Below are 13,021 nucleotides of genomic sequence, written 5' to 3'. Positions count from 1 at the left end.
GTTACTACAGTGTTCCCATGTCACCCTGTGTTGTTCACACACATTCATATACACAGAACCATTGAAACATACACTTTCTCTCTTATTCTCTCATTTCTCCCACACAGATAAAAGTCACTGGTCTTTTCCCATGTCAACCCTGCTGGCAAGGTACACACACGTACGTACGCACACGCACACACACACACACACACACACACACACACACACACACACACACACACACACACACACACACACACACACACAACCTGGGTGCCAACCTCTGTGCAGAAGAATGGAGGTAGAACAGAAATGAATTGAATGGAACAGAATAGAATCTGCTGACAGAAAACAGTTCACACAGCTCTTGTTCTTGGTATTTATAACTCCTTTGACAATTCATTTCACTTTGTTCTATTAAAAAGGCCCAATCCTCCCAGGCTATTCCAGTTGTAAAGAACAGTGCTGGTGCAAGAGTCCATAGCAACAAAGATATAAACAACTCATTTCTTGATTTCTATGAACACTTATACAATTCTGAATCAGATCACAGCTCTGGGCAGCTAATGCATAATTTCCTATCATCTATCAAACTCCCTCAAGCCTCTGAGACTCAGAAAGAGAGGCTGAATAGGCCTGTTACCCGTGAGGAAGTGATAGAAGCCATCGGTGGCTTACAAAATAATAAGGCCCCAGGACCTGATGGGCTGACCCCTGAATTTTATAAAACCTTTAGAGACCTGTTGGTGGACCCTCTTCTTCATATGCTATCCCATTCCTTTGATTCTGGGGCTCTCCCTGACACTATGATGGATGCAAAGATTTCCCCAATTTTAAAGAAAGGCAAACCTGCAGATGAATGTGCCTCCTACAGACCAATTGCCCTGCCGTAGACCGAAAGTTATTGGCTAAAATTCTGGCTAATAGGCTTGAGGGTGTCCTCCCAGATTTAATTTCGGTGGACCAAACTGGGTTCATATTGGGTCGTAACTCGCGCAACAATGTAAGGAGACTTTTGAACCTCATACAGCATGGTTCGACGTCAAAGGCCAAATCTCTCTTCATCTCCCTTGATGCAGAGAAGGCCTTTGACAGGATTGAATGGCCCTATCTGCTGGGTGTTCTTCAAAATTTAACCTTGGTGACAACTTTATTAAGTGGATATCTCTGCTATATCGCTGCCCCTCGCACCTCTGTCATTACAAATGGCCTGAAGTCTTTCCCGTTCTCGGTAAGAAGGGGCACTAGACAAGGTTGTCCGGCCTCGCCACTTTTATTCGCCCTTGCCATGGAGCCCCTAGCAGAGGCCATTAGATCTGATCCTTTGGTGACAGGCATCCAAGTGGGCCCCACGTGTCATAAAATCTCACTCTACTGTGATGATTTTCTCCTTTACCTAAGCAGTCCTGAATCTTCTATCACACGGGTTGTTGACATAATTAACTCCTTTGGTCGATTTTCAGGCTACAAAATTAATTACTCTAAATCTGAAGCTATGCCCCTCACTTCTCATGTGTCTTGGTCTCCGCAATGCTCCGCCCCTTTCCGCTGGTTCCCATCCGGTTTTGTCTACCTGGGCATACACATTACTCCCTTACTCTCAGGCCTTTACAAAGCCAATTTTGTACCTGCAATTCGTAAGATTAAGGAAGACCTGGCCCGATGGACGGCTTTGCCACTGTCTCTCCTGGGTAGGATGAATCTTATCAGAATGACTATACTTCCCCGGTTACTGTATCCTTTCCAAATGATCCCAGCTTTGTTAACAAGAAAATCTCTTTCTGTTATAAACAGCTCTATGACTTCCTTTCTCTGGAGGAACAAGCGAGCCAGGTTGAAACTCACTACACTACAGCGCCCCCTCGAGGAAGGGGGCTTGGTAGTACCGGATTTTAGACGCTATCAGTTAGCATCTCTTTGCACCTATATTTGGCATTGGTTTGACAAGGGTACCGAAACCACCTGGCTTGGTTTGGAGGCTGCCTCAGTGGCCCCTATTCCTTTGTACCATCTATTATATGCATCTAAGGGGTTCGCTCGCCTTAACTTAAAGCGCCCATATTATACTCATTTTCAGGTTCATAATTGTATTTTAAAGTTGTACCAGAATAGGTTTACATGGTTTAATTTTCAAAAAACACCATATTTTTGTTGTACTGCACAGCTCTCTCTCACTGCTGTACATCCTCTTTTCACCTGGTTTCTGTTTTAGCTACAGAGTGAGACCTCTTTTCTTCTTCTTCTTCTGTACTATCTTTGATTGCACTCGCACATGCTCAGTAGCTCAGATGTAGATCATGTCAGCTAGCTAGCTCCATAGAAGTAAAAGACAGGCTGTTTCTCGAACTTCAGTCAGTTACAAGGCAGGATTAGCTGGGAAACTTCTAAATGAGGGCGCACATGTAAGTAGTTATTTTGTAGATTATGGTGAACTTGTGTGTGTTGTAGCAGTGCTTTGCTATTGAGAACGAGGTACCATGCTAGTGTTAGCATTAGCGTTAGCATTCTAATGCTAACGCTACGAGCTAACGGTTGCGGTTAGCCAGCTCATTTCGGATTGTGACGTCACAGTCCGAGCCGATTTTGAACAGCTCACTAGGAGACTGAAGGCAGGACACATTCAGAAACCGTATCTCACTCAAAACAGCATGGATGGATTTTTTTCAAAGTTTGTATGTGTGTGGAAGCACCAGAGACACAAAAGAACACCCCAAATACCAGAAAAAGTGTTTTTTTCATAATATGGGCACTTTAAAGGGCAATTTTATTCTACAGAATACTTTAAAAGTCTGGATGATGATAAGAAAGTTAGAAGACCAAGATGGGTTTTTCCTCTCCTTACACCTGTCCATTTTAACCCAGATTTCCCTCCTGGTCTGGCCGACCAAGCCTTCTCAGTGTGGTTTAGTAGGGGTATAAAGACTGTGGGTGACCTGCTGACAGAGGAGGATCTTTTGATCAGCTCAGAGTGAAGTACAATCTCCCGCAGAATAACTTTTTTAGGTATCTGCAAATACGCAGTTTCATTCTTTCTAAAACCAAGTTGTATCCTAATGGGTTTTCCATCTCAGTTGTGGAGAAGGCTCTCATGAAGCCTGACTCCAGGAAACTTATTAGCAGGCTTTACAAGGCCCTGTCAACTCCAACCAGTGACTGTACGGTTCACGTTAGATCTCTCTGGGAGACAGATTTTGGGGAGACTATCTTGGACGATGTGTGGAATGGGGTCTGGTCAGGCCCTGCAGGTTGCTTATTTACCAACAAAGCCAGGGAGATGCAATTTAGGGTCATACACAGGTTCCAAATCACACCGGTGAAACGCAATAGGTTTAACCCATTGCTCTCAAAATTCTGTAATAAAAGTAATATTTCTGAAGGTACATATTTCCAATATATATTTGAGTGCCCCCTTATTAATGACTTCTGGGTCAAAATATGTAAGGAAATTGATGTTCTATTTAAGAAAAAACTAGCGCTTACTCCCATCAGCTGTATTCTGGGGTTAAATACTAAAGCACTGGGTCTTGGCTCCTCCAGACTAAGGCTGCTGGAGGTGCTTCTCTTTAATGCGAGGAGATGCATTCTTCTTCTGTGGATTTCGGACTCTGTTCCCACGATTTCACAATGGACTCGGAGTGTGTTGGAACTTCTCCCATTAGAAGCTATTAGCTTCTGGCTCAGAGACACGCCTTTCCGTTTTTTCAAAATCTGGGACCCCTTCTTGGACTATATTGGGGAGGATGGTGCACGGATCCTTCAGAGTGGCCTCTATGGTCTAGCATGGTCTGAGATCTCGAAGTACATTTCCAGGTGACATACAATAGCCTAAATAACCCAATTTGACTGATTACGTTGAGTATGCCTCAAATGTGCAAACCTTCTGTGTTTTTGTTTAGTTTTATTTTTTTTTGTCTTGGTTGTTTATTTTAAGGGGTTACGGGTGGGCTAAAACGAGGGCTTTGTTCTTTACTCAGTAGCTGTATTCCTGTATGTGCCCCGAAGAAATTTAATAAAGATATGTTTTAAAAAAAAAAAAAAAAAAAAAAGGCCCAATCGGCTATTGTTTCACTGCACATTTTTCACCCATTTGGTCCACATTTGAATATGGAACATGTACACTATTATATTATGTGGGTTGGATGCACCAATACGGGATTTCAAGACCGATAACAATAACCAACAGATGTGGGCAATACTAAGACCATTACCATTACACTTGCCATTGTAATAGCCATAGATTGAACAGTATATTGTCCCAATGTCAGTATATCATTTTTGTAAATCTAATAGTTAAACATATTTTTTACAGTGTCTTTTCCTCTCTTGAAGTCAGCAGGTAGCAATGCAACTGCCTGCAACATTATCATACTTGCCTTGTATTTTCATACTTCTAGCTTAAGAAAAGGCTGCTCATTATAAGACGTAATTATCATCTAAAATAATATGATCTAAACAAAGACAATAATTCAAGATACTATTTCAGCCAGTGGTAAATTGCATCCATTTAGACCATGTGGGCTCTGATAATTGAGTACAAGAGTGCTGTTTACACCAATGAATCAATAATTGTGTATAATGTACTTTTAAAGTGGCAGGTGGTTGACTTCCTTTTGCCTGATTTGATACACAAGATACATTTAGAGACAAAAAGAAGATTCAATTTTTGATAAATATAGTACCAGCAGACCATGTATTTAAACTACAAAAAATGTGCTTGACTTGGATTTGAAAACATAGATTCTTGCATAGATCATTTCAAGTGTTAAATTCAACACTCAGTTGTAATTTTGTTGTTGTGTAATACAAATGGTCAATTTTAGAGTTCACGAGTACAAGAAGGATGTGAGGAGGTCTAAAAGGACTAAGAGGAGCTCTGTTTGTCACCATCACTAAATTCAACAACACGCTGATGACATAAACCTTACACTGCTGTAGTCTTTGTGTGGTTTGTGTGTGTGTGTGTGTGTGTGGGTTTTTTTTTTTGTGTGTTTTTTTTTTTTGTGTGTGTGTGTGTGTGTGTGTGTGTGTGTGTGTGTGTGTGTGTGTGTGTGTGTGTGTGTGTGTGTGTGTGTGTGTGTGTGTGTGTGTAGACATATGGTTCATGGTATTACAACTGGAACTATGCCGAGGTTGTTAGCCCAGACATCAATATCTGTGTGGTATGATTGACAACTGATCAATTTGATTGATTGGATTGGTTAAATGTGTCCTTGGAATGACATTTGGATAACGTAATAAGCTGACGTTCAGACTGTACGAGGTACAAGGACACGACTTTTGGCAAGTGATCCGCCACCGATTCCAGGAAGAAAGCCATCCTGTTCTTTTATTTCCTCTGTGGCACAAGTGCATGCTGGGTAAAACAACAGCGTCTGCACTGCCAGAGGCCGTGATAGTCTCAGGTGGTTTAGATAACAGCATGGCACGAAGTAAACTTCTTTTTAGGCCAGGTTACTGTGAATTTCTCCCCCTTTTGTTTTTGTTGGTTATGTATATATGCTTTAATGCTGGGACAGCAGTATTAGAAATGTATGTATCTTATTTGATTATATGTATTCAGTTGCTCTCCTGACATGTTCTGTTTTGTTGATTGATAAGAAAAAAGTGAAAAAGTAATAAGTACATTATTGTGAAAAACATCACATTACATAAAGTGTGTCTTTAATTGGATTAAAACTACAAGGTGACTACCATTATTGTTCTCTATGATAACACTGGCTTTATGGCAACATTAGTTTACTAGGCCTATTTGACTTTTTCAGGAGATTTCAAGATTTCAGGAGCTAAACAAGAGGCCAGAAATAAACTGATGACTGCTTTGTCCTCTCTCCCTCCCTGACACACATTCTTTAATACTTTTAAATTGAAACCAAATATGAATATTGAATAACACTCGCACTCACCTATCAGCGATCCATTCAGAAACAGTGCCACTCCTAACAGGGTCCCTATACAGAGAGCCAGGATAAACGGCCTCCTCCTGCCCCATCGCAGAGTGCAGCGATCGCTGGCCGAGCCGATCAGAGGAGTAAACATGAGGCCAAGGACTGGACTGAGGAACCACGTCAGACTGTAGTACTGCTCTGGAAGACCTGCATACAGACACACAGAAATACAGATATTAGTTATAGACAGTGATGTAGAAATGTAGAGAGAACTGTCAACTATTAATCCAAGGATTTTCAGCCACATTGAGACAGATGCTGAAAGTTAACCAACAACCAACTGAGATTTGGTCTTTCTGTCATCCACCAGGGGGTGCAAGTAACATCCTAATTGTAGGAGCGAGCGGCATCATTTTTAATTTGATTGGTTTAAATTGAACGGATTTCTTTTTTTTTTTTTTATTGGAATCAGACTGTAAGACAAAAAAATAGGATATGCATTTATGCACGGGCATGCACGGACAATGCACACCACATTCAATGAAAACACACTCAGTTGTGCTGAATTAAAATATTGCACTTTGAAAACAAAAAAGATAAAACATTAATAATTGATGTAATGGTGATGTTGAGGATGACGTTTCTATAGAATATTCCTTAATTTATATATTCTACCAAAGTCAAACTACATAAAAATCACTGTCTGGTTAACAGGTTTACATTTAGCTGTTAAGAGACAGCGTTTCACTTTTATCAAAATTCTGTTAACAATATCCTGCTGTTGTTCTGTTCATTTTTACATAATTTCTAATATGAAAAAAACAATTCTACTAATGATAACAATGTAGTTGCAGTGTGGTGTACAGCAACATAAATTAACCTTTGTGTTTGTGTTGTCACCTCAGTTACTAAAGAATTGACCTGAGGCTGACTTTTTCAGCACTGTCTGTGAAAACGCACTCAAAAGAAAAAGGAGAGAAAGCCACGGCAACCGTATGCAACATCAGGTATATTGAGCGTCTGTGTGAACAGTTGGTCTTGGATTATCACACAAAGGGAAGTGATCAAGTTTCTTGAGCTTTTTGTGACACAACAAAAACATCCAACGGTATTTTGTCTACCAGGATTATTGTGATTATGAGCTCATAAATGCAAAAAACAAATTTGTGCTGCTTCTTTTGAAAAGTACAAATGCTTTAAAAGTCTTGTTGTCAGGTTCTGTCTACTGGTACTTAAATAGACACATTAAACTAATGAACTAGAAAGCAGGAGCTCATAAGAAGTAACTGAAAATGATGCTGCTAATAGCAACAATAACAAACAAAACATAAAAAGGGAAATCTCTTTTAAAGCCTTAATTTTAAATTTAAAAGATTTCCAGAATTACATGGATTGAACTTGACCTTAACATACACTGTGATGTGCATGTAACTTTGTTACTAAGCACATATTTTATTAGTTTATGCCTCAACTTTCCATCACCGGAAAAGGATTACCAGGATACAAAAACACACGTTGCATGAAAGGATCCCAAATTAGGATGGATGAATGGAAGTAACATCTCTTTAACTGTAAAGCACACATGCACACAGGATGCAGCAACATAATGGAAACACATACTGTACACTGTTCAGTACACATGCTTTCAATAGCTTTGAACGATATCAGACAACACCTTGCACACACAAACCCGTCACCAACAAAACCACTTCCTAATTAACTTCTCCTAATACCTCATAAAAGTCTTGGTCAGGGCAGGAGACACACCGTTTGAACACACACACACAGCATTTACAAAAGAAGTTAGTTCACCGAGCACATTCACATTTGCACACGTGACATGAGCTAAAGATATGATAAAGAATGAAACGTTGTTTAATATTTTCTTTTGTATTATCACCAAATGATAACAGAACCCCAGATTTACGAGGTTCAAGTATTATAGGAAAGACCATTATAGCAGTTGTGCCTTAAAACCTGAAAACTTGGTACCTCACACCTTAAAATCATTTCTAAAAATACATCATGAGGAGGGAAACTATATCAGTAGCAACTGTTGAAAATTATAGGATGTCAAAATTTTTATTAACAACTAGTTTTGTTTGACATTATGTGAAGACTAACTTCCATGACTGCTTCCAATTTTTCACACCAGCAACAGCTGACCAGGATCAGATGAATGGGGTATATTTCAGGTAAAAGTCTTTAAATTCACTCAACTCATTAAACTTTTAACAACTTTTATAAGTGAAACACCACAGAGACCAATATAATTATCCTGCCTTAAAAAATATTTTAAAACCCACATTTATGAAATTGAACACTCTTTTGCCAATTTGCCAAGATCTTTTCTAGTCTGTTGCACATTTATGAAAATGAATCATCACGTAATAAAACCAGCTATCCCCGAGTCATTCCACAAAATAACATCAGACTACGCCCTTGGACAAATTATTTCACTGAGCTGCTGAAAGGAAGAAGAGGAAGATGAAGAGGAGGCAGACTGTCTTTTAGCTGAGTGAAGTCAGCTGAATGGCAGATAATTAAATCAGGACTTTATCATTGTATCACTGTCAAACGGTCTCTTAATGTGGCTCAATGAAAAAAGAAGACAAATATATTGAATGCCATTTGGCTGCCACACTATCCTTCTCATATAGACAAGACAAGAGAGTCAGACACTGAAAATGGAGTCTGTCCTACTCTTGATAATGTCTCTGGCTGCAGTTTGAAGGTACACCAGCCTCAGTTGGCTCAAATAATGATCATTAGCGCTGTTTAAAGTTTTGCAAATGCACCTTTGAACAAAATTATGCCTCAAACAAAGTGCTAGTCATTTACAAATTAAAACATTTACTAATTTTACAACTACAGATATATAGATAGATAGATAGATAGATAGATAGATAGATAGATAGATAGATAGATAGATAGATATACACATACACACACACACACTATATTATTTTATTTAACAGGGACAATGCACAATATATGTATTGCACCAGATATAGCTAAGGTCCACTGTCCAAAACAGAAAAAAATAACTAATCATCAATACCATACTGTAGCTCCAAGGAGTTATCATGTATTTTAAATTCACAAATTCAATTTATTAAACCTTCTTCAGTGGTTAAGGTGCATTTCTCACCTTGCAGGTCTAAACAATGGATGTGTGTGTTTGTTTCACTCTGTAAAAAGCAAAAGTAAGTGCAATTTCTACAGAGTATCCCTTAAAGTGATTTCAAGCCATAAGCCTCGTATGTTTTATTAAATCTACAGTAATCCCAAAGGAAGAGACACAGTACAGATTGCTGCAGATCAATATGAGGAAGATACCGCTGATGTGTTTTTCCTCAGAGAACAAAAGATATGAAATGATGGAATTAAGCTGCAGAGCCAGAGAGTTGATTGCTAATTAGATTGAGAAGACATTAGGCTCTTATACATTTAAAACGCATTTTCACTTTTCTCAAACAGATCTCTGTAAATGAACATCAATACCAAGTGCTGTGATATCTAATTATCAAGAGCTTTTGTGCAATGCCCCCACATCCTGCACAGATCCATTACCAGCCTTTTAGATCCGTTAAGATCGTGAATATACAGTCTGAGGTGTGACTCTTAGTTTACCTACTGACTGAGGCAGTGCATCCAGTATAAGATCTTAGGAGATACAAAGCTAATTTGGCTGGTAAATTCAGGGAAATCCTGCATGACTCAACACAGTTGGTGTCTTTGAGTGTGATGTTGATGGAGCTTGTTATCAGCATTTGGAAAGGAGTTTGTTTGTTTGCAAAGTGCTGCGGTCATGTGAAAACCTCCTTGCTGCAATCATGGTAATTTTCATGTTTTCACCGCTGTTGATGATTCACGTTTCTCTACAGCAAGAATTATGGTCTGTAGACCTCTTGGCATCTGTGACGCAGGGGAGAAAGTCAACAACATGATTTCCAATAATAAAAGTGTGCTGCAAAATTAAAACATGCCAAGTAACAACGATGTAACTTGCAGATTAAGTTGGATATTTTCCCATCTATTGTTTGACAGTCAAACTTAGGGGTCACTCATGCAGTCATGGGTTAATGAAAACGTGCAGAAAGCTATGCAGACAATCACCCCTTTTTTACCTGGTAATAAGAACCAATCTGAGTGATCGGATCACAAGTGGACAGCTTGTACCTGTCAGTAGAACGTGTCTCCAAATGCGTCCTGAGTGACCACTTGTGATTGGATCTCACTTCCCCGCTCTATATGCAAATAAACACGTACATAATTTCCATGCATAAACTGGTTGCATGTTTATGTCAGATGTTACTCTCACATAAATCAAGTGAAAAATGAAAAAACACTGCCTACAGTCTGCCTGTGTGCCAACCATAGACTGTAGCCTATATAAAAGGGTGCCGACAGAGGTTTTTAAAAGTCTCAGTGCGTTCAGCTCTCAGTAAGTTTGTAGCTTCTATTAGAATCTCTGTGGATTTTTTTGGTTTAGTTTATATAATAACTGCTTTATTTTACATTTCGTGTTTCCGTATAAGAGTCGTGTTGCATTACTGCTGATGAAGACCCAACATTTCCTGATTTTGCCCCTTCATAATAAAAACATTCAAATACCAAAATAACGGGGGACTTTTATTGTGTTGAGCTTATAGGAAAGGAAACTGTCTCATTCACCAACTTAAGATTGATTTATACTTCTGCGTAAAATCTACGCCGTGGCTACGTACATAGGTACGTGGAGACACGAACCTACGTCGGACCCTACGCCATAGCCTCAGTGCACCTCTCAAAAAATTTAACAACATGTTGCGGCAACATATGTCGCTCGGCTGTGGCTTGGTAGCATTACAATTCCTCCCGACTCATTTACTGGTTCTCCTTCTCCATAAACAACATGACATTGAGAAGAGTGTTAACTTTTCCTGCTACAGATTTCCCACCGTGGTCAGAAAGCACAAGGGAGACACTTTGTTTCTCTCACTACTCTGAAGCTAATCGCGGTCACTCTCTCAAACACACACACACACACACACACACACACACACACACACACACACACACACACACACACACACACACACACACACACACACACACACACACACACACACACACACACACACACACACACACACACACACACACACACACACACACACACACACACACGCCCTGCTGAGATCGACGCACAAGTATAAACTTCAGGCCATTTACGTAGGATATGACTATGGCGAAAGCTCTGCATGGAACCTCCGCAGGACCATAAATCAAGCTTTACCTCAGACAGCGCTGTAGCTCTGGTAATGCTAATAAGACTAATAAATAACAGAAGGAGACGACCTAAGAGCAGGACTGTCTGTAGTAATATCCTACATATTGGTGAATTTGGGGACATTTTATGAAACTAAAAAATAACAATATTGTATACCGGCGGCTTCCTTTTCAAGGCAATTCTGCAGAGAGCTTTGACAGCCAGGATATATGAGCAGACAGCATGCAGTAACAAAAAAACACAGACACATCACTAACAACATGTGATAATAACATCCATAACACACAATTCACTCAGCGGTTTCTGTGACATGAGTAATACTTTGAATGAGTATGTAGTTCTGCTCACAGTTGAGTAGGCGGTCTTTAATGTGGACACAGGACACATACCCGTTCTCACCGCTATTACAATGTGGACACATGCGACTCAGACCACCTCCGAATACGGTATTTGAGACCAGATCTCAATGCGTCCTGAGAGAGTTTTCACCTGTACTTAAAGCGGTCCACTAGTGATCCGATCACTTAGATCGGATCTTACTACTCGGTGAGAAAAATGGTAGAAAAAACGGTTTGGTGTGCCAGGTCTGAATGTAACATTGACAAGCAGCCGCACTCCACGCCTTCTGCAAAGTATGTAAACTTAAATGTATGGCTAAAAGTTTGCCAGGGACACAGGTATATCAAGTGTATTTCAAGACAATTATGCATGCCAGGCAATCATGTTTTTTTAAGATTATGTTTCGCCTTTATTCATTAATCGACAGTAAAGAATGAACAAGAAACGTGAAGAGAGCAACAAGCATCCCCAGCAGCGACATTGTGAATACATGGTGTGCATCTTAGACCACCTGCATTGTATCACATTGGCACTTTGCCCTTACTTGAAACTTAACAGGTCCTGTACAACTGTCAACCTCTGTGTTTCTCATGAGCGGGCCATAAACAAGGCTTGACCCCTGTCGCCGTGGTGACCAGGTCTTGGGAACCCTGTCACCACGGAGACTCCATTACCTTCACTTCCTGGCTCCTAATATGGCTGTGTCATTCACACAGGGCTTCCTGTTGTGGGGTTTGTTCAAACTAAGGAAAGCTTTGTTTCTCTCCGTTTGTCTCACATTTATTTTTATTCCCCCTTTCTGTCACACACACACACACGCACGCACACACACACACACACACACACACACACAAAACTCAAACGCAGCCATAGAGCAGGAGACATAGATGCAGATAGGAATCTGTCTGTCTGTAGGTTTGTCAACATCAAAACAGGAAAACAGTTTCTATTATTATTATTATTAACAGTTCCCCTTCCACACACACACACACGATTCAGAAAAAAAACACACCTAGAAAGTAAAGACATGTCTCTGTGTGTACACACACACACACACACACACACACACACAGAACAATACTGAGAGAATCAAGACGCAGGAAGTATTTCAGAAAGAGAGAAAAAGAAATGAGGGGAGTAAAGAGCAAGGGAGGGAGGAAACCGAGAGGAGTGTGAGAAAGGATTAAGATTAAAAAAAATTTAAAAAGGGAGAGGATAACGTGAGAGAAGGAGGGAGAAAGCTGGAAAGATCTCTCTATCCTGACTGAAAAATCTCATGTTCGAGCCGGCAGCGGTGATTGTTGTTGATTGATCGTGGGAAAGAAAAATGTCCAATCTGCTCCATGTATCATCAAAGTGCTCATTTTACCACACACACACACACACACACACACACACACACACACACACACACACACACACACACACACACACACACACACACACACACACACACACACACACACACACACACACACACACACACACACACACACACACACACACACACACACACACACACACACACACACACACACAC

At 40.1% G+C, this 13,021-nt stretch overlaps 1 protein-coding gene across 2 annotated transcripts in view; it reads right to left on the bottom strand.

Annotated features, from left to right (window-relative positions):
* LOC120571571 (solute carrier family 45 member 4) overlaps nt 1–13,021 on the bottom strand; it is a 55,141-nt gene that overhangs the window by 10,373 nt on the left and 31,747 nt on the right. For both annotated transcript variants that reach the window (XM_039820602.1, XM_039820603.1), the window contains exon 4: nt 5,886–6,074. In XM_039820602.1, coding sequence (XP_039676536.1) covers nt 5,886–6,074 — 189 coding nt within the window. The remainder of the gene's footprint in view (nt 1–5,885; nt 6,075–13,021) is intronic.

The sequence above is a fragment of the Perca fluviatilis genome, chromosome 13, assembly GCF_010015445.1.
Source record: "Perca fluviatilis chromosome 13, GENO_Pfluv_1.0, whole genome shotgun sequence".
In the NCBI taxonomy this organism is placed as follows: domain Eukaryota; kingdom Metazoa; phylum Chordata; class Actinopteri; order Perciformes; family Percidae; genus Perca; species Perca fluviatilis.
Note: the sequence above shows the minus strand (reverse complement) of the source record. Positions and strands in the feature narration are given on the sequence as shown.